The following is a 22,995-nucleotide window of genomic DNA, read 5'->3' on the forward strand; positions in this document are numbered from 1 at the left end:
TCATGGTTGCAAACAGCGCCCATGATTTTGTTGAACAAATGTCGTTCCATTCTAAAACGACGTCGGAAGTATGTTTCAGGGAATGCACTGTTACGGACAAAATAATCGTCCAAGAGCTCCTGACCTCGTCGTTGCCTGTTTCTATCAATGTTTACAGCACAGTTGGGCCTGCAGATATGAGCCACAGCTTGGACGGCTCGACGGGATTGTGAGGCTCCTGCCATTCTTGATTCGTCATCTCTCCGTCTACGCTCGTCATCCTCTTCCATCTCATTTTGGGCCCAATCCCCAACATTGAACATTCCTTGTGATTGGTTAAACAATTCTTCCTCTTCTTGCTCGATTTCCCACATCATCTTTGAAGAAGAAGAAGAAGACATTGTAAGAAGGAAGCAGAAACTATGAATAATGATAGGGATTTTGGTGAAGAAGGAAGCAAAAACTATGAATAATGATAGGGATTTTGGCGAAGAAGGAAGCAGAAACTATGAATAATGATAGAGATCTTGAGAAAATTGGTGTGAGATTTATGAGGATGGATGGGGGATTATATGGAGGATTCAGAAGGGATTAGGTTGTAGATAATGCCACGTGGCATGCCATCATTCGTTAAAAATATGGTGGAAATCTATCCTCAAAGATTGTAATCGGATAATGACACGTGGCACGACGTGATTGGTTAAAAATCTTATCAGAAATCCATCACCAATAATTGTCTTTTCAGATAATGACACGTGCCTTGACACAACGATTAAAAATCTTATCGGAAATCCATCACCAATAATTTTCTTTGCGGATAATGACATGTGGCGCAACGAGAACGATTAAAAATCTTATCCGAAATAACAAATATAATTATTTTGAATTATTTTATAAATACAAAAATACAAAAAATTTATTGCTATTGGCTTTTCGGATAATGACACGTGGCGCAACGAGAACGATTAAAAATCTTATCCGAAATTACAAATAAAATTATTATGTATTATTTTATAAATAAAAAAATACTAATATTTTATTGCCAATTGCCAGGGCTATTCAGTGCAGGGGTGGAGATGCAAAAGGCAATTGCCAGAGGAATGCACTATTCATTAAGGGCAGTTACTGTTCACTAGGTGGATTAAATAGTGAATTGCCTGGGGGGAGGGCTCCTACACTGGAGTTGCTCTAAGATCCATCTGTATCTTACACATGATAGCAATTGACCTACTCTTTCTTTCTATTGATTATTACTTTGATGGAGAGAGGCCAGAGAGTTGGGAGAGATGGCAAGGATTGTCTACGTTGTAGAACCGCTTCTATTTATAAGGTTGAATTTCATGATGACCAAGTCTACCGCATGGTATAATTTTGATCATATTTTGATTATTTGGCATATTCTTTGAATATACACAGAATTATTCTTGGCCAAAACTCTATTGCCGTCAAGTCTCGTTGTCTTTGACTAGGACTCTAAATCGAGATTAATTATGCGATTGGCTCAACCGTTATCCGTAAACCAAACCTGATTCTCAACATTTCTCTCATCCAACAACTTAGAGTATATGGACCGAGAGCGTGCAAAATCGGATCAAACAGTCTCTCATTTCTTTATTGTTTAAATTTTTAATAGACACATCTTTATTTTTTAAATTATTTAACGAACACATGAGTATTTTTATTTTTCTACAGCGCTAAATTATTTCTTAGTTATTTTTAATCCTTACACATATAAATTAAAAAAGAAAAGAAAAAAACTAGCAAATGAATAATTTTCCCTTTGTTCAAGAAAATTAGGAAATGAGCAGTGCCACATTTATAAAAAATTTAAATTTCAAACTTTCTTTCTTCCTCATTAATGAAACGCCAAACATTTTCAATAAATCACCAAATTAACATCCAAACTCAAAATTAACCTTGTTATCTTGATTTTTGCAACCGTGCTGCCGCCAAAAGGTATTAGTGTTCTGTATTCGAATTAGCTTTGATTTTATATATTGAAAACTGAAAATCAATGAGGAACTGATTAAGACGATGAACGAAGAGATAAGATATACTGCGTTGCTCCTTAGATTTGATTACTTATCAAAGAGGAATGAGCAATACGACTGTTGCAAACCTGCTCACACCTACAACATGACTCAACTCCTATGCACATCATGTGTACAACTTAAGACACACGACTACTATAAAAGCTGTCATTCATCTAGTCTATGAGCTAGTTCTAATCTTAGTCGTCCATTACAAACAAGAACATAAGAACAAATAAAACCATAAATTCAACATTTAAACAAGTGTAATATGCACAAATCCTTATATCTTTTATACAATTATTGGGTTTTGAGTGTTAGAATGTTTCATCTCTCAATCTATGGCTCTCTAATTTATTTTATTTTGACTTTTACTCTTGGCATCGTTTATGTATTCAGTTGTGATCTCTAGATCACATAAACTGAAGAAAGCATTTTTATACATCAAAGAAAGTAGGACTAATCTCTGTTGAAGAAATTTGGGCTCCAGGTTTCAAACCTGTGAGTACACCACTAATTCAAAGTGACCATCTGAGAAAAGAGGATTATAGTAGAACTGCTGTTGAAGGTCAATATAGAAAGGTTGTTGGGAGCATGTTATACCTCTACAACTTGACCAGACATAATGTATTATGCCTTTTTGCTAGCAAGGCTCTACATTGTCCCTCAAATAAGCACTATGGAACAACAAAAAGAGTTCTCAATTATATTTAAGGAACTTTGGATTTTGGCTTTGAATACAAGAAAGAAAGGAAAAGGAGCAATTATGATAGGATTTTGTGATAGTGATTGGAGTGGTTCAGAAGAGGTGGTGAAAAGCACTTCTGGCTATGCTTGTACTTTTTGTAGTGGTGTTTTCTTTTTGGTTTCAGTTAAGCAGCAATGTGTAGCCTTATTCATTGCTGAAACTGAGTACATCAGTGCTTTAGAAGCTACTACACAAGCCACTTGGATAAGATTTGTCCTAGAAGACTTTGGTGAAGTTCAAATTGATGCTACACTGAAATGTGATAAAACTTCAGTCATGCATCACTAAGAATCCCATTTTTCATCGGAAACCCAAGCATATAAATGGAAGGTATCATTTCATTAAGAAAGCACTGCAACAACGAGTGATTGATTTAGTTCATTGTCCCACAAATGAGAAGTTGCTGATATCCTTACAAAGACTCGGGCAAAAGATCAGTTTAATCATCTGAGAGATATCCTTGGTGTGAAATCAGTTCACAATTTAAGGATTGTTGAAGCATAAATTGTAAACTGATTTGTTGAAGACTCAGTGTTAATCTTAGCTTACACAAAATCACTGATTCAAATTCCAAATTCTAACAATAACATGCTTAGTTTTCCTGTCAATTTGTTGAATAAGTTTGCGTATTTGTTGAACAAGTTTGCATCAAATCTTTGTTTAATACAAGGTGCATAATTAGGTTATCTTATACAAGTTTAAGTTGTTGACCCACAAAACTATCAATCGCTAATTAACGTAGGGACGTGAGCAAGAGTCTTTAAACTACACCTCTTTCTTTTTACTGAACTGGTCAAATATTTAAATTTTTTGTTTGATACAAGGTGCATTGGAATTTTCTTCGCGAGGATTTAAAATTATTCACGCACAGACGTACATAAATAACAAAAATTATTATAATTTAGAAGAGCCTCTTTCTTTTCACTAAACTACTTGACAAAACGTAAACATCATAATGTCCAGTTCAATGAGCTAGAGTTCAATGGAAATCAAAACTCTGTCGGTGGAAATGACAGTTGCAGAAACCCCGTTGGTTCGTAAAGGGTTGATAGAAACCATTGTCAAATGATAACTTTTATTAAATTATTTGCATATGTAATGTATATTATGCTTTAGAATATTTCAAAGTCAATGATAGCAAATAACAAGACATCTATAAGATCCATCCGTATCTTACACATGATAGCAATTGACCTAGTCTTTCTTTGTATTGATTATTACTTTGATGGAGAGAGGCATCTGTCTACCCAATTGCCTAACTGTTGGATCAAATTCTTTGTTCACAAAGCCAATCAAAATGAGTTTACCTACTCATTAATTTGTCTACACTATTGGTGATACACTATAAACATGGCCACGACGGTATTACTCACACACACGCATGGGAGGCTTCTGTCTATTTGGCCTCATCTGATTGTTTATGATGCTTGTATGCGGACGATTGTAAAAAATTACAAGATATACAGAGTCTTTATCCAAAGGGATCTCTATTTTTTTTTTTTTTGTGAAAATAAGGACTAGTTGTGAGGTCCACTCTATATCGAACTTTAACCGTCTATTTTTTTTAATCTTCGTTAATAGACCACCATTGCAAAACATTAATCCAGTCCAAAACCACTAACCATTTGATTGTCATGATGAAATTTCAATATTTCTTAGAACACAATGTTCATCAATTTTTTTTAACTCAATTAGATGCTTCAAACATTTCTGATTTAGCTAATATTTTGCAAAGATGATCTATGAAGTGCAAATTGAAAAATAAATGGTTTGGACAGTTGAAGATTGATTTGAAGTGGGTTCCACAACTAGTAAAGACTGGAGCAAAACCTCATGGAAAGTTAGAGAGAACCACAATCTAGACTTTGAAGAAAATTCAATGGTTCCCTTCTTTTCTTCTTTCTTTTAATTATAAGTAATATTCTATACTAATTTACGTTAAGAGAGGAAATTTTAGACTCAAGATGTAGCGGATTGAAGAAGAAAACTTTAACTATCAAAATAATTCAACACTTGCCAATAGTTTCCTTTATAGTAGTTTGTTTATTTTCTCATATAAATCAATATTGAATCACCATTATCTTGTTTGATTTTGGTGCGGAATGCATTAAGCTTTGACACGTATTTCAACATTCTGGAAGAGATGTGACTAGACCGATCGCTCTAGTTGGTAAGTAACTCAACATAAAGTGATTATTGTTCAAGAAATTCTCACTAATAATTCATCATTTCAATCTCACCACGTCGTGCAATTATCGCCCTCGATATGCAAAAGTATTGGATAGTAAAGAAGAAGAATGTTACAAAACATCAATTTGAATGGGAAACTGTGAACTCAGAAACTTTGAAGATCATAATTAAGCAAGCATGGCAACAATATAAATTGAAAAACATCAGAATTTATAAATTGTCACGTAAAAATTTCTTTGTTTGGATTCATAAAAATAGAAATTTAGAATTTCCGTGCAAAAAAAAAAACTTTGGAATTTGAGACCTCCAATCACCAAGTTTAAATTTCATGTAAATATGTGTCATTTCTAAATTTCTATGAGTGAGAGTTTAAAAAAAATCATATTTAAATTCCCTTATTCTTTTAAGTTAACCAAATAAGAAAATTCACAAATTCTAAAAAATTAAAATTTCATTTTAAAATTCCTTAGTAATATAAAATTTTCTCATCCAAACAAAATGTAATATTACCTTTTCCTCTAAATCCGTTTTTCATATTACCCCTAAAACAATTTTTTCATATTTCAATTTTACCCTAAAATTTTAATTTAATTTCACAATTACCACTGGCGTGTTTTTTTGACAATGTCCTACGTCTACGTGTGTTCCTAAAGTGGCTGTCAGTCAAAGTCAACAGCACGCCATGTGGAGCGTTGCACAAGTGTCCAAGAGTAGCTTCAAAGTGTTGTGTTTATTTTTCTGCTAGTGAGTTGAAGTGTCTCAAAGTTTTATTGAGAAGTCAAATCTCGCACAAACATATAAAATCGCTATATAAATAGGAAATTGTTATTAGTATTTTAAATTTTTTATTTTATACTCCTTACAAATGTATTTTTTTTTATAATTATAGGAAATTTGAAGTGCCAAATAAGATTTTTGGAATGTTAATAATAATTCCCGATAAATATTGTCTGTTAGCAATCTCTAATAATGACACGCGTGTAATCATCATTTCTTTTGGCATTTGAGAACGAAACACTCGAGGGGGAATCATGTGATGATATAGTTGAACTATATCTTATTTTAGCATCAATAATCTGAACGATATTTTTTTTGTTTCTACATCATCTATTACGTGACTAACGTTGTAACACTCTTTTAAATGACTAATGTGTAAATATATATAACTAGACGAAACAATAAATTTGCTTATAGAGTTCAATACTGTTGTAGACAAAACAAGATAGCTTTAGATGAAACGACAAATTTGCTCATGTGTCCAATGTAGAACTCATTTAAGTGTAAGGCTGATTGTGCCACATGCGCTTTAGGCAAGCCGCTGAATTATTTGCCTTGTACTAGTCAACAAACTCGAGTCTATTAGAAATTAAGTTATTTAATTGAAAAAGGAAGGAATTGACTGATTTATATTTTTATCGACATGCATACTTTATGGGGTCAACAATGATGGCCGTGCGCCTTGCAGGTCAATGGTTGGTTGCAGGTCAATGGTTGGACTTTGGAGCTAAACCTCATGGAAAGCTATAGAAGAACTAAGATCTAGACTTTGAACAAAATTCAATGGTTTCCATTTTTTTTTTTGTTTTTTTTATTCTTCTTTTAATTATAAGCGATATTCTAGGGTAATCTATAATAAAAAAGGAGAAAAGTTTATACTCAATGTTCAATGAGTTGAAAAAAAAAATCTTAATAATCAGAATAAGCCAATACTTTCATTTCTAGTAGTTTATTTATTTCCTCATATATATATCAATGTGTAATCAACAATATCTTATTGATTTTGGTTGAGATACGGATTAAACTTGAAACGTATTTCAACATTTTGGAAGAGATGGTGACTTGATCAATCTCTCTAGTTGGTAATGTACCTTATCCTAAAGTGATTATTGTTCAAGAAAAAGTGAATTCTCACTAATAATTCATCATTCCACTCTCACCAAATCGCATAATTATCGCTCTCAGTATGTAAAAGTACTGATAAAAAATTAAAAAGTTACAAAACATATCGATTTGAATGGGAAACTGAGAACCTAGAAACTTTGAAGGATCATAACTAAGCAGGCATGACAATAATATGTCTATCGAAGCTAGTTAAGAACTGTGGTGTAAAAACTTGAGGAAAGAGTTTTGCATAGAAGTTCTGTGGAAAAGTGATACAAATTGGCCAGCCATTGGTTTCAGTTTCAAGTGAAAAACCAAGCAATCCAACAAACCTCGAATGTACTTACGTAGCCAGACAAAGACCCCGAGCTATCGAGCACATATGGTACTTAGGTACAATGGTTACACTTCTCAGGAGTCCTTAGTAACATAGTAACATAAATAAGCGTGTGCACACATATCTATCTATATATCTAAGTAGAGTTACTCTAATTCAGCAATAGCTTCTAACTGACTGTTTAGATTTCTTGCAGGTGTAGCTGCATTTGTTCGTGCAGGACTTGTAGATGCAAAAGGATTGGGAGGCATGGTTAAGATTTCTCCTCCTTCCAGCATTTGAACAACTTCTTTCATGGAAGGACGACCTGCTGGGTGCCACTGGATGCACCAGAGCCCTACAATTGCGAGTTTCTTTGGAGTTCTACCATCTCCTTCCTCCCCAAGATGGATCCGTAGGTCGTCTCCTTCTTCTAGAAGATTATAGATCCATACTGGATAGTAAATTTCAGTTGGGATTGCTGAGGTTGAATCAATATTCTTCCTTCCCCCTACCATCTCAAGCAGCAGCATTCCAAAACTATAGACGTCCGACTTATAGGACACATTTCCAAAGTTCCTGGAGAACACTTCAGGTGCAATGTAGCCCATAGTCCCTCTAGCTGTAGTCATGGACACTATGCTTTGATCCTTAGAACACAACTTGGCCAAACCAAAATCAGAAATTTTTGGAGTGAAATTGTTGTCTAATAAAACATTATGAGGCTTGATGTCGAAATGGAGGATTCGTTGCTCACATTCCTGATGAAGATAATAAATTCCCTTGGCTACAGCTAGAGCAATATCTTGCAACTTGTCCCAACCAAGGAAACGATTGTTATTGTCCGCCGATGAAATGAAATCATGCAGTGAACCATTGGCGAAGAACTCATAAACGAGGGCTCTACTAAACCCATCAGCACAGAAACCAACCAAACGAACCACGTTGACATGGTGGATACTTCCCATCATTCCAACTTCCTTTATGAAATCTTCCCCATTTTCGTTGGAACTATTGAGAACTTTTACAGCAACAAAGCAATCAGAAGAAAGTTTTCCTTTGAAAACAGTTCCATAGGCTCCTTGGCCTAACTTGTCCTGGAATTGGTTTGTGATCCTCTTAATATCTGCGTAGGAATACCTGCTTGGTTTGTGAGCTTTGTAATCTTTTCGATTAGACCTATAGACACGATAGGCTGCAACGCCCAGTAGTAATACAACAAATGATCCCAGGGTTGTACCTGCAAATCAAACAAATCCTTGAGTAAATAATAGTATTCCCGACGGTCCAGCTAGACATGAAATAAAATAAAAAACAGTCAGACTACTCACCTACGGCTGCAAATTTCCTTGTTACACCTGAAAAAGGCATTGACAAATTTAGTAATAGTGATGATCTACTACTCGGACAAATTTAGTAATAGAAGAAAACAAATTACTCTTTGCCTGGTCATTTGAAATTCATATCAAATGCGTTGCATCTAGTTATTTGAAATATGTTCAGTCGGATACTAACTAGATAAGTAAGCAGCAAGTGCAATAATATAGCAGAATATATTTAAAATAAAACCAAGATTGAAAATATAGGCAGACTTACTAGGTTTGCTCAAGCGAACACATTGAATTTCAGTGTTGGTGTGATTGTACTTGATTCGACACTTGTTGCCCTCTGCCTCACACTCTGTACAATTTGGTCTCTTCCATTTCAAATAAGTACCGTTATAACCATAAGCGGTATCTGGAATCGACAAAACATCGTACATCTTTGTACACGACTCTAGGAACGGACACTCCATAGTTTCGTAGGAAGATTCAATGGCATAAACTCTGTAGCCAGGGCCACTAATGCAGGGGACTTTAGTACTGTAGAACTCTCTTTCAGCAGGGCAGTGGAATAAGGTAGCGTTGGAAGGCATGGATTCTTGGAAGTAGAACTGAGAGGCTGGCAGTGAGATGTTGATGTTATCAACTTTTAAAGGCTTTAACAGCAGGCAATTACGCGGTTGATAGACTTGGACTTCCTGATGCTTGTAATCTATGCGTTTCACCAAGAATTTCACCACTACCACTCGGTGCTCCTGTCCGTAGTCAGCCTCATTCGCATGACAATCAGATGTCGGACTACAGAGATGTCCACGGCGAAACAGAATATGGATGGCCTCGCCATGATCCCCGCATTGGGATTTTTCACAAGCATAGGCAGTCTGGGTTGCTCCGAGCAACGTTAACAAAGTCATTGAGAACATGCGCACCCAAGAGAGATTGAGCTGTAGCCGCTGCATTTCTGAGGTTTTTTTTTTCCAAGCAGAAGAACAAATATATGTTAATAACTTTGTAGAGAACTTGACCATAAAAATGCAATTGATCTACGGGTTTACCCCAAAGACCACGTCACGGAAGCTTAGAAAGTATTTACTGTTTTGGTCAATACTTAATTCCACAGCGGAAAGAGAGAGTCATTCGTCTTTACCTGCCACTTTCAATCTCATACATGTGTAAAATCTTTTCTTGTGCTTATATAAATTATTTGTATGGTTACGCACTTTTTGTGTCAAACCTCGCTGATATTTTTCTCCATGGGAATGAGTGGAAGGTCCTCCTCCTCCTCCTCCTCGTCGATGCGGTTTTTAATTGCAGCTTTTATTGTTTTTAGCTTATCCCCTCAAACCATTTGTAACGCCACCCGGCTAAAGTGTACCTCTTCCTGCGGCCATATCCGCAATATAAGCCACCCTTTTTGCGGCAACTTAGGATTCACTCTGTCTTGTGAGAACAACAAAACCATACTAAACACACCTTCGTATGGCGATTACTACGTACAGGCAATCAACTACCATAACCAAACAATCCGACTTGTCGATCCGGGCCTTGACAAGAGCAATTGCTCCTCCCTTCCTCTTCATTCTCTGTCTCTTCTTTCTTGGTATTTCCAAATTCCGACGACGCCTAGGAATTGTACAGCATCATCAACAGATTCATCAGCGATATGTACGGAAATTGGCGCAACAAATTTAACATTTTTGAAGTGTCCGCGTCCAATGAATTCATCTCTTTACGTGGACGCTGCTCCATGTTTTCCTCTTGAATCTGCTTCTACTTCATCTTCGTCGATGTCGTCATCCCAACGAAAATCGTATGGCTATGTCAAGATTGGACATTTAGAGGTAGGGCAGATGAAGGACGGTTGCAGCATAGAGCGAACGGCTTATGCCCACTTGTTCGACGGGTACAACTCTTCTTATAAATCCATACACAATTCTCTGGTTTATGGATTTGAGCTTCAATATGCCCCTGATGGTCCCTCATACTGCGGAGGCCAACAGAGGTTGGGTGACAAGTGTTATCCGAACAGCGGTCCAGGTGAGTAGGGAATAAATCTCAATTTTCTTTTTTACTTCATTATCATCTTTCGTAAGAAATTCATTTCTATAAAATAAATAAAGGGATGTGCTATTTATACACTCTTATTTTATTTCTCACATACTCCTTAATATTTTCTGTCTGTTAATCTTCTTTAATTTATCAGATCCAACGACCGAAAATTAAAAAGATATGTGAAAAGTAAAATGGGGTGTGAATATCACACCCCTAAATAAAATTAAAATTAAAATTGCAGGGTCATGGTCATCCTTTGTCTCTTTTTTGGTCATCTTCAGTTAATAGAGCTAAATAGATAGCTCAGTAAAAAATTATTTTTAAATAAAAATATCAGGCCAAATTCATATATAATTTATAATTGAAGAGGTTAAATATAGTTGCTTAATAATTTATTAGTTTTAAGCTTATACTTTAAATTTATTGGTTAATTTAAGTAAACTACTTTTGAATGTTTTAAAAACTAATCATTGAATTTGAATCAATTATTGCAACTATGGGCACCAAAAATGCTAAGAAGGTGCCTACATTTGGTCAGCCTGTCATTTTTTAGCTTGTGGACCATTGGAGATGGCGAAATATGTTAGACAAAGAAATAACAAATTTGAGCAAGTGACCATTTACCATAGTAGTGGAAATGTATTGTGTTCTTGCATGATGCTATTATGGGTTTAAATTTTATCAGTGGTTAAGTTAACATTTAACTTACCAACGCAAAAAAAAAAAAAATATCAAGTTTGAAATTTTAATTTAAAATCAACGGGTGTGGGCCCAAGTATTTTACACTTTCCCTCTTTGCCACTGCAGGTTATTTTCGATTTCTATTGGTGGCTACATGGACGGTGATTATAGGTAAGAGATCTATATATGGGAGCTTATATGACATTTAATTTATCCTCTATTTCGAGAGTTTTTATATTCCTTTTGAATTGGTTTGACACTTGGCTTACACCCCTTCATCAAGAGGTGCTACTTCCTAGAGAACGTGTCTTTTCAATTTGAATTGATATCCAAATATTCAAAACATGTTGTGTAGTCTAAAAGCATCTCTAAAGAGAGGTGAAATCCAAAATATCAAAGTATATTAAAAAAATGTTTTAATGTTTGATGAACTTTTATATAAAATTGTTGTGGTTATGTTAAATGATTAAAAATAGTATAATATTAAGGTCAAATGTTTTTTTGTGGTTTTATGGTGACAAGGCACTTTCAATGTGACCATTGTGATGAAAAAGCTATTAACTAAACTCTTGTGGTGAACTCAGTAATTGAGATTCAAATCCAAATTTCTGTTAGTCTTCCGTTAAATAAAATCATGTGATATGTGGATCGGTCAAAATTAAGTTTATTTATTTTGGAAAATAAAAAGATAAAAATATGATTGAATTAAAATAAAATTACAAATAAAAAAAACCAAGTAGTTAAACCCTAAATTATACTAATTCCAATAAACCCTAAATTATACTAGATGTCCATTAAATAAGATGTAATTTGGATTGAAATGACGAATTTGATCCTTCATATGATAGTTACGTGAGTTTATTTAGCAGAATACTAATAGAAATTTGGATTGGGATTTGGACTTCAATTGCTAACAAGGCCCACCACAAGGATTTAATTAAAAACTTTTTCATCACGAGGGTCATATCGAAAATGGTGTGTCATCACATGATCATGAAAAAAATTTGGTCTAATATTAAATTATTTATTTTATTTTTATTTGTTATTTGTTATTTTTTATTTATAATCTCTCCTACTTTCATTCTATGTCCTCTCCCTCATTTTCTCTGCCCCCATTCCTTCCTCATCTCAACTTCACTGGATCATCGAGAGCAACACCGTCGTCAGTGGTCGCATGGCTACCGTCAACATCTCCACCCATACCTTCCGAGGCCGGCGCCTCCATTCTCCACCCCAGGAACTTGCATGCTTTGAACTACACCAAGCTCCTCAACCTCGCCATCAAAAGCCCCTCCTCCTCTTCTGCGCTTCAAATCAAAGCTTCCTTTTGCTGATAAGATTGTTTTGCTTTCCAATTCACTGCTCATGCTCTTCAGATACGGCTTCTCCCTTGTCAGGATGGACAAACTTATTGAGGTATAAAAGTAAATAAATAAAACATTTGTTTATTGGGTTTTAACTTAGGGTTTTGTTGTTGAATTTGGTAAATTTCTTTGTGTGGTGCATATAAGATTGTTTGGCATCTTATTAATTTATTGGGTGTTAATTTGGTGAAGTCCTTGCCTATGAGAATCATCAATCCTGCTACTGAAGAAATCATGGTCCTTTTCTCACCCTAAGCATTTCTGTCAATTAAATTAATTTCTGGGTTGTTTTCTAAATTTATTTACTGTTTAATCATCGCATTTGATCGTGTGTAGGATCTAGAACGAGGAGAGGGATAGTCGTTGGTGCAGTGGTGGTGGTCGGTGTTGAGCGGGAGTGGGAGGGACGGCGGCAGTCCTAGGGACAAGGACTCATTTTGAACAACTAACGAGGGTGTAGGAAAGTTTCATTAAACATGCACTGTTGCTCTGCATGTTTTGGAAAAGGGCTAGATTTTCAAAGCTATGTTTTGCTGCTTGAGCTTTTAGTCTTTTTTTTTCACCCTCAATTTAAAAAAGCTAGTTTTAGAGTGTTTACCAAACACTAAAAAGACCCCAACTTATCTTCATACCTGTATTGCCATGGTTTTGGGGAGAGAAACGAGGGTGGGGAAGCTATCTTGGATTTTGCAATGGCATATGATCTCTTCTTAGCCAACACCTTCTTTAAGAAGAGAGAAGAACATGCAATCACCTACAAGAGTGGGTCGTCAAAAACACAAATAGATTTTCTTCTAATGAGGAAAGGGGATCGTATAACTTGTAAGGATTGCAAAGTTATATCAGGAGAGAGCGTGGCTAATCAACATCGCTTGTTGGTGATGGATGTACATATCAAAAGAGTGAGAAAAAAGAACAAGACTTGGAAGTGCCCAAGAACTAGATGGTGGAATCTAAAAGAAGAAAAACAAGCCATTTTCAAAGAGAAAGTAATCACCCAGTGGGTGTGGGATAGAGAGGGGGAAGCTAGCCAAATATGGGATTCCATGGCTAGTTGTATCCGAAAAGTAGCAAAAGAGGTATTAGGAGAGTCTAAGGGCTTTGCCCCACACCAAAAGGAATCTTGGTGGTGGAATGAAGAGGTACAAACAAAGGTGAAGGCTAAGAAGGAATGTTGTAAAGCCTTATACAAGGATATGACCGATGAAAATGGTGAAAGGTATAGAAAAGCGAAGCAAGAGGTGAAGAAAGTTGTGAGAGAAGCTAAGTTAGCGGCTTATGACGATATGTATAAGCGACTAGATACCAAAGAATGAGAGTTGGATATCTATAAACTAGCTAGAGCAAGGGAAAAGAAGACAAGGGACCTAAACCAAGTGAGGTGCATCAAGGATGAGGATGGAAAGGTTCTTGCTACAGAGAACGCGGTTAAAGACAGATGGAGAGGTTATTTTCATAATCTTTTCAATGAAGGACATGAAAGGAGTGCTTCTTTAGGGGAGTTGAGTAACTCAGAAGAGTGTAGAAACTACTCTTTTTATTGTCGAATCCGGAAGGAAAAAGTGGTTGTAGCTTTGAAAAAGATGAAGCATAGAAAAGCAGTAGGCCCAGACGATATACCAATCGAAGTGTGGAAAGTTTTGGGAGAGACAGGTATAACATGGCTCACTGACATTTTCAATAGGATTTTGAAAACGAAGAAGATGCCAAATGAGTGGCGAACGAGCACTTTGGTGCCTATCTACAAGAATAAGGGCGACATACAAAATTGCATAAACTATAGGGGTATTAAGCTAATGAGTCATACAATGAAGCTCTGGGAGAGAGTCATTGAGCATAGATTGAGGCAAGAGACACGGGTTTCAGACAACCAATTCGGGTTCATGCCAGGGTGCTCAACCATGGAGGCAATCTATCTCTTACGAAGATTGATGGAAAGATATAGAGATGGGAAAAAGGATTTACACATGGTCTTTATAGATTTGGAAAAAACGTATGATAGGGTCCCAAGAGACATTCTTTGGAGGATTTTAGAGAAAAAAGGAATACGAGTAGCATATATTTAAGCTATAAAGGATATGTATGAAGGAGCAAAGATTGCCGTAAGAACTCATGAAGGACAAACCAAAAGCTTTCCCATAACTGTAGGATTACAACAAGGCTCATCCTTAAGTCCTTACCTTTTTGCGTTGGTAATGGATGAGTTAACAGGACATATTCAAGATGATATTCCTTGGTGTATGCTTTTCGCAGACGATATAGTGTTGATAGATGAAACTCAGGAAGGGGTAAATGCAAAGCTTAACCTTTGGAGATAAGTGTTGGAATCTAAAGGTCTTCGCCTAAGCCGATCAAAGACAGAATATATGGAGTGCAAGTTCAGTGCAAATGGAGGCCAAAACGAGTTAGGGGTGAGGATCGGAGATCAAGAAATACCAAAGAGCGACCGTTTTCGTTACCTAGGATCTATCTTGCAAAAGAACGGAGAATTAAATGGAGATCTCAACCATAAAATACAAGCTGGATGGATGAAGTGGAAGAGTGCATCCGGTGTGTTGTGTGACCGCCGTATGCCACTGAAGCTCAAGGGAAAATTTTATAGGACGGCAATAAGGTCGGCGATGATGTATGGCACAGAATGTTGGGCGGTGAAGCATCAACACGTACACAGAATGGGTGTAGCGGAGATGAGGATGCTTCGTTGGATGTGTGGGCACACGAGAAAGGATAAGATTAGGAATGAGGATATCCGGGGTAAAGTAGGAGTAGCCGAAATTGAAGGAAAGATGAGAGAAAATCGGTTACGGTGGTTTGGACATGTGCAAAGAAGGCCGACTGGCGCTCCGGTTAGAAGATGCGACTATGGGACAAAGGTTCAGGGCCGAAGGGGTAGAGGAAGACCTAGGAAAACTTTGGAAGAGACTCTAAGAAAAGACTTAGAGTACTTGGATCTAACGGAGGACATGACACAAGACCGAGCACAATGGCGTTCTAAGATCCATCTAGCCGATCCCACTCAGTGACTTGGATTTTCCAAGTCTCCAACCGAGAAGTTTTCCCCACTCGGGAAATTAAGGGAACACTACCTCAACCTACATGCTCCACTCACAAAGCTTCAACATACAAGCTTCAACAAAAGAAAATTCAAAGAACTTAGCGAAGAAGACTTTGGTGTATTTAACACAATACGTTCAAATGAAGGAAAACTTATTTATTGATATCCCCGATAAGTTACAAATATGTACATATACAAAAAAAAAAAACAAACAAACAAGAGGGAGCATTCACAAAGGTTGCTTAGGAGAAGTCTCAGCAGTCGGTAGAGCTCCAGAAAGAGAAGGCACCGGAGGGGGATCATTCGGAGCCTCAGTACTGGACAGAACCCTAGAAGGAGGAGGCATTAGAGGTTGATAATTTGGAGCTTCATTACGCGGTACAGCCCTAGAAGACGAAGGCAATAAATGCCTTTGGAACAAACCCACAAATCTATGATGATCAAGTAAAACCTGACCATCAGATTCCTTCATCTGGTCAAGCTTCCTCTTCATGTTTGTAGCATAGTCATGTGCGAGCCGGTGCAACTGTTTATTCTCGTGCTTGAGCCCTCTAATCTCCTGTTTGAGACTCATCACTTCAGCCGCCAATGATTCAACTTGGCGGGTTCGAGCAAATAGGCGTTGGGCCATATTAGACACAGAACCTGCACACTGAACATTGAGAGCCAGAGAATCCTTAACAGCCAATTCATCAGACCGTTTGGAAAGTAGTCTGTTATCTTTGGGAGTGAGAATGTTCCTGGCCACCACTGCAGCGGTCATATCATTCTTCATCACGGAATCCCCAACGGTAAGAGGACCAGTAGGGAAGACGAAGGATGGGCGCCATATGTTGTCTGGAGAAGGCGGGGTTGCCTCTTCAATAAGGTTCAAGTCAAAACGACGGTCGGAGGGGCCAGATATTTTCAAAGGTGTTGAAGAGAGAAGAGGTCGGACAAATCAAGATCTTAGAAGTGCAAGAATGGAGCTTCTACTGGTGGAGATTCAAGTGTGCTTTGGAACTTAATGTCAGCCCCTATAAAAATCTGCACTCAACGAAGCTTCAGAAATCGAAGAGGCGCCTGCTCAGAAATCGAAGAGGCGTTTGCTTTCTTAAAAGCTGGGCTGCTCAGAGACCACGAGGGTCGATCTCAGAAATCGAAGAGGCGTTTGCTTTCTCAAAAGCTGGGCTGCTCAAAGACCACGAAGACCGATCTCAGAAATCGAAGAGGCTTGCTTTCTCAAAAACTGGGCTGCTCAGAGACCACGAGGGCCGATCTCCGAAATCAAAGAGGCACCTACTTTTCCAGCCTTGTCAGCACCTGTCACACGCACACTCAGCTTTGCGGAAATTATGGGTATTCTGTCGAAGATTTCTGGTGAAGTAGAAAGCACATGAATTGTACTATTCAATCACCCACTTCCCACACGCAACAGTAGCTCATGGGTACCACAGATAACTTTGCCAAAGTTTTCTGACAAAGTTGAGACACGTGAAGCTTGCAGCTCACACTACATCGCTCTGACCAAGAAGGGTAAAAGAATAGCAAAGAAACAGCACTAACAAAGTTTAGACACATAAATTTTGAAGGTCTAGCTACCATATTATTACCCACAAGGGTAAAGGAACAGTACCACTGCTGGATAATTGGAAAGTCCCTGTGTGTCAACCTCTGTGCTTCGTGGCAAGGTAGACTAGCAAACATGCCCAACCTTTACTCACATTCGAGAAAACACTCCCAACAAGATTGCTTGCTCCAAAATCGAAGAGGCACCGCTCTCCGAATTTCGAGAGCCAAACTCCCAACATGATTACTTTCTCAAAAATCGAAGAGAGGGTAAAGGAACAGTACCACTGCTGGATAATTGGAAAGTCCCTGTGTGTCAACCTCTATGCTTCGTGGCAAGGTAGACTAGCAAACATGCCCAACCTTTACTCACATTCGAGAAAACACTCCCAACAAGATTGCTTGCTCCAAAATCGAAGAGGCACCGCCCTCCGAATCTCGAGAGCCAGACTCCCAACATGATTACTTTCTCAAAAATCGAAGAGACACCGCTATCTGAATCTCAAGAGCCAGACCCCCAGCAGGATTGCTTTCTCAAAAATCGAAGAAGCATCGTTCTCCGAATCTCGAAAGCCAGATCCCCGACAGGATTACTTGTTCGAAAACCAAAGAGGCACCACTTTCCCAACTTCAAGAGCCGGATCTCCTTGGATAAAGCTTGTCTGTAATCTTCACACGCAACATCAGCTTTCCAGATACCACATACCACTTTTTTCAAAGTGCTCTAACAGAGTTAAAACATGTGAAGCTGACAGCTCCCACTACCGTGCTATGACCAAACAGGGTAAAGGAATAGCATTACTATTTGTTATTAGGGAGACTCCTATATATGTCGACCTCCATCCCCAACGGACAGGCAGACCTGCAAAAATGCTCAACCCTTCCTCATATCTGCGAGGGCACTCCTAACGAAGTCTTTCGAAATATTCAGCTTTCTTTCCCCCTGATAATACCTCTGCAAATAAGCTATACTAGAGCAAGAATATCTCATATCATCAGGGTTAAAAGCAAGAGTATCCCATATCATGCTTTTTCCCTGTCTTTTCCTTTGGCCTTGTTCTTACCTGCAAGACAATGAGAAAGAGAGCAATCAGTCAGCACTTGGAATCAAGCTTCTAGCCAAGAACTGACTGCCTGGAACCCCTTACCTGATTACTTACTTGGCATTGCTCTCGAGTACTCATCTTCAACATCTTATGCTTCCAGGGAAGATACCGCATTTGCTTGAGGAACAGATAGGGCAAGTGAGAAGGATACAAGGAAGCATGTGGAGACAAGCGTAACAGCACATGTGCCGATACATCCACTACTCTGTCAAAAGCAAAAGTATCCCATATCAGCAGGGTCGAACGTACTCTAGATTTGATGGACTTATTTTGACCCTCAAATTCTTCAGTCGGCCTTATACTCTGGAGGAAACCAGAAAATCCTCCAGCCCAGTTCAAGAATAAGCCTGTGGAAAATTACTTCTTCAAAAGCAAAAGTATCCCATATCATCTCTTCTCATTTTTCTTCTCTTTATCCTTCATGTTGCCTGCAAGATAGGGAGAATGTGAACAATCAGCCGGAGCTCTGATTGCTTACCTTGTCTGTCACCTCTTTCAGTAGATCCCTTAACTCGGCGACTTGGGGGACTCCTACTACATGGTTTGTATCGCGCTTGACCAAACCTGAAACTACAAGTAAGCTTCAAGTGAAATTGATACATTACCTTGTGCATCTCCACCAGTTAAAGATACCACCCCTGGATAGAGGAAGAGTACTTCCAGAGAAGATGCCACATCTACCTATGAGACAGATAAGGCAAGTCAAGACGATACCACACTCCGGTACTTAGAAGTTTTGTGATTACGAGATCATTCTCCCACAATATTTCCTAATGTCATTTGTACTAAATCATTCACTAAAGGAGAGCTTGAACCTATGTACTTGTGTAAACCCTTCACAATTAATGAGAACTCCTCTATTTTGTAGACGTAGCCAATCTGGGTGAACAACGTACATCTTGTGTTTGCTTTCCTATCTCTATCCATTTATATACTTATCCACACTAATGACCGGAGCAATCTAGCGAAGATCACAAAAAGCGACCGTTTTCGCTACCTAGGATCTATCTTGCAAGAGAACGGAGAATTAGATGGAGATCTCAACCATAGAATACAAGCTGGATGGATGAAGTGTAAGAGTGCATCCGGCGTGTTGTGTGACCGTCGTAGGCTACTGAAGCTCAAGGGAAAATTTTATAGGACGGCAATAAGGCCAGCGATGTTGTATGGCACAGAATGTTGGGCGGTGAAGCATCAACATGTACACAAAATGGGTGTAGCGGAGATGAGGATGCTTCGTGGGATGTGTGGGCACACGAGAAAGGATAAGATTGAGAATGAGGATATCCGAGGTAAAGTAGGAGTAGCCGAAATTGAAGGAAAGATGAGAGAAAATCGGTTCCGGTGGTTTGAACATGTGCAAAGAAGGCCTACTGACGCTCTGGTTCGAAGATGTGACTACGGGACAGAGGTTCAGGGCTGAAGGGGTAGAGGAAGACCTAGGAAAACTTTGGACGAGACCCTAAGAAAAGACTTAGAGTACTTGGATCTAACGGAGGACATGACACAAAACCGAGCGCAATGGCGTTCTTGGATTCATAGGCCGACCCCACTTAGTGAGAAAAGGCTTTGTTGTTGTTGTTGTTGTTGTTCAGCTGTACCAAACTGGTACTAAGAGCCACAGACTTTCTTTAATTACACTATATTTTTGTTACACCTTACAAGAGTGGTATTTAATCAATCACATAAACATGTACCTAACAAATAATATAGGGCATCCTCTATGGATATGAAAAACTGCAACAAATTTCCATGTTAATCCAGGTGTGCGTAGGAGCGATATGTTTGTAACTACCTCCAGGGTATATGTATGATGGCTCATCAGAAATTTTTGAATGATGGCTTATCAGAAATTGGAAACCAAACTAGCTCCCATAATTGATTAGGGGCTATATCTATGATGGCTTACCAGAAATTTTTATCTATAATAATGCTTTGCACTTCGAAAACTAGCTAGTTATTTCTCATTGATTTTGTTAATATATCTTCTTGTATTTCTTGGGTATTTAATGTTCTTCACAATATTCACTTTACAAAGTTCAAGCTCTAGTCAAGTTTGATTTACTCTTCGTTCTGTTCTAAATGCAGATCTTCTACGGCCCTGGTTCGTACTCGAATGTTTCGGTAAGAGCTTTGCTGATATATATGATATCCAATATTGAGCATATACATTTTTTTTTTTTGGTAAATATTGAGCATATAATTTGATTCAAGGCAACAAGTCAATTTCTTTTCTCATGATGTTTTTTGTGATTTACTCCAATGTTCAGTACTATTTGTCGGGGCAAAATTTCTACTTGGGGCACCATTCGTGACTGCGTTTTTGATCTATACATGGAAAAGAAGACATTTGTCAATGTACAACTCCATAGAAGAATTTTTGCATGGTGAAAAGACTTTAGTGCCAATAAGGTACTCGTACTCGAACATCAAGAAGATGTCTAACAAATTTAAAGAAAAACTTGGTGAAGGAGGGTATGGATCAGTTTTTAAGGCAAGGTTACGGAGTGGACGTTTTGGGGCAATTAAGATGTTGGATAAGCCCAAAGGCAATGGACAAGATTTCATCAGCGAGGTAAATACGATTGGGAGGATTCACCATGTTAATGTGGTTCAGCTTGTTGGTTATTGTGTTGAAGGAACAAAGCATGCTTTGGTATATGACTTCATGCTCAACGGATCTCTTGATAAATACATTTATTGCAAAGAAGGAAGTATCCCATTAAGTTGCAAGACAACGTACGAGATTGCACTTGGAGTGGCCCGAGGGATCAAATATCTACATGAAGGTTGTGACATGCAAATTTTACATTTTGACATCAAGCCTCACAATATTCTTCTTGACGAGAATTTCGTACCAAAGATTTCTGACTTTGGGCTGGCAAAATTATACCCGATAGATAATAGTATTGTGTCTCTAACAGCAGCAAGGGGTACAATGGGATACATGGCTCCTGAGCTATTCTACAAGAATATTGGCGGTGTTTCGTTTAAAGCGGATGTTTATAGTTTTGGAATGTTGTTGATGGAAATGGCAAGCCGAAGGAAGAATTTGCATGCATTGGCAGAGCATTCAAGCCAACTTTACTTCCCGTCATGGGTTTACAATCAATATAATGAAGGAAAAGACTTCGAGGTGGGAGAAGTTGTAGAGGAGGAAAAACCATTAATAAGAAAAATGATTATAACCGCCTTGTGGTGCATACAATTGAAGCCAAGCGATCGACCGTCAATGAAGGAAGTCCTACAGATGCTCGAGGGAGATGTTGAATTGCTTCGAATGCCTCCGGAGCCTCTTCTATATCCACAAGAGATGCCCGTCGGTGCTCCTAATGATAATCCGAATCCATCATATTCCAAGGTGGAGTTAACATCTTCTTTGACGGGTAGGTGAAGACACGCAACTAGCATGGACTCTGTCAGTTTGAATCTCAATGCAATGTTTCTGGTTTTGTAGTCGTACTGTGTGCATGTACATTGAATGTTAAAACTCCCTTTCGGTGATGTTAAATATGTTGTTCATTACAACATATTTTCATGATTCCAGGGATAAATAACATATTTCATGAAGGACATGTTGTATGATTCATGAAGACGATATTTTCTAATTTTTGTTCCAAGAAATTATTAGTTGTGATGATTGTTCGCTCGTGCTGGTAATTCTGGTTCTCATGGGCTCACGCTGGCTGCTCTTAGATAGCTCCGGTTGTTATTTGTCCGTGTAGGGAGGGACCTCCCTAGTCAATATCGAAAACTTTTTTTTTTCTTCTTGTGAGTACAACGATATATTTACACTAAGGGAGGGCGGTTCGTCTATGCCACATAATGGACAACCTAATTTGGTATCAAATTTTCCATCTACAAGATTCGGACCTAAGACCTCTCACTTACAAATGAAGAGGAATATCACCACCTGTAGTACTGAGTGGCAATATTCGAAACCTTTTAGTTTGCCAAGTCATTTCTTAGTTAGAAGTTTTTTAAGAGAGTTGAGGTTCCACCGTAAAATAAATTGGTAATATGAGAGTAGTCTAATTACTTATAAGCATATGTAAGGTCCCTTCTTTCTCCGACGTGGAATTCATTTTCTAAAAAATTTGTCTGAGAATCCCTCCTTTTCTATTTGAAATGCTGCCTGCTCTGTACTGTGCAACCAGTTTATAGCTTTGGTGGAGGACTCAGCCTCATTATAATTTCCTAAGATTCTTGAACGTAATGTCTATCACTTGCTGGAGCATCATTGTGATTGTAAGCCAAATGGAAGATTTGTTGATCACATCCTTGGTGAAGATATTCAATTCCTTTGGCAAATGGCTACATCTTGCAGCTTATCCCACATGCAGTGATCTAACGAACAACAGCTCGTCTAAATCCATAAACGCAGAGCCAACCAAGGGAATAGCATGGTTGATATGACCCATTGTTCCCCCTTTATTTATGAACTCTTCCCGATCTTCCCTTCCAATTGTATAATATCATATGGTTCACCGTCTCGTATTTCGGGCACACTGAAATATCTCTTATTTCTTAGAACTATTGAGAATCAACAGAAGATAGCTTTCCTTTAAAAACAGTTCCACATATAGGCTCCTAGGCCTAACTTGTCTATGAACTGAATTGTAATCCCCTTACTATCGGGATACGAATACCTGCTCAGTTTGAGAGCCTTGTAATCCTCCAAAAATCTTTCAATTTTTAATCAATTCACTCTCTTTTTCTTTTA

General features: G+C 38.0%; 2 protein-coding genes across 7 annotated transcripts in view; one reads left to right on the forward strand and one right to left on the reverse strand.

Annotated features, from left to right (window-relative positions):
* The window catches only part of LOC126585254 (rust resistance kinase Lr10-like), a 70,178-nt gene extending 60,691 nt beyond the window's left edge, over positions 1-9,487 (reverse strand). The window contains exons 1-3 of one of the 3 annotated variants that reach the window (XM_050249667.1): positions 8,741-9,485; positions 8,476-8,502; positions 8,285-8,384 (exon numbers count right to left, since the gene is read on the reverse strand). In XM_050249667.1, the coding sequence (XP_050105624.1) occupies positions 8,285-8,384; positions 8,476-8,502; positions 8,741-9,425 (812 nt within the window). In that variant the 5' untranslated portion in view covers positions 9,426-9,485. Of the gene's footprint in view, positions 1-7,388; positions 8,385-8,475; positions 8,503-8,740 lie in introns of all 3 variants that reach the window. The other 2 variants (XM_050249678.1, XM_050249662.1) reach the window with 2 other exon arrangements.
* Positions 1-21,912, forward strand: part of LOC126585168 (LEAF RUST 10 DISEASE-RESISTANCE LOCUS RECEPTOR-LIKE PROTEIN KINASE-like 2.3) — a 126,983-nt gene extending 105,071 nt beyond the window's left edge. Inside the window, exons 1-4 of one of the 4 annotated variants that reach the window (XM_050249610.1) lie at positions 9,708-10,503; positions 11,326-11,370; positions 20,361-20,396; positions 20,543-21,912. In XM_050249610.1, the coding sequence (XP_050105567.1) occupies positions 9,720-10,503; positions 11,326-11,370; positions 20,361-20,396; positions 20,543-21,666 (1,989 nt within the window). In that variant the 5' untranslated portion in view covers positions 9,708-9,719 and the 3' untranslated portion in view covers positions 21,667-21,912. Of the gene's footprint in view, positions 1-9,707; positions 10,504-11,325; positions 11,371-20,360; positions 20,397-20,542 lie in introns of those variants that run through there. The other 3 variants (XM_050249615.1, XM_050249561.1, XM_050249559.1) reach the window with 3 other exon arrangements.
* Positions 21,913-22,995: the final 1,083 nt, after the last annotated feature.

This window comes from Malus sylvestris, chromosome 2, assembly GCF_916048215.2.
Source record: "Malus sylvestris chromosome 2, drMalSylv7.2, whole genome shotgun sequence".
NCBI lineage: Eukaryota > Viridiplantae > Streptophyta > Magnoliopsida > Rosales > Rosaceae > Malus > Malus sylvestris.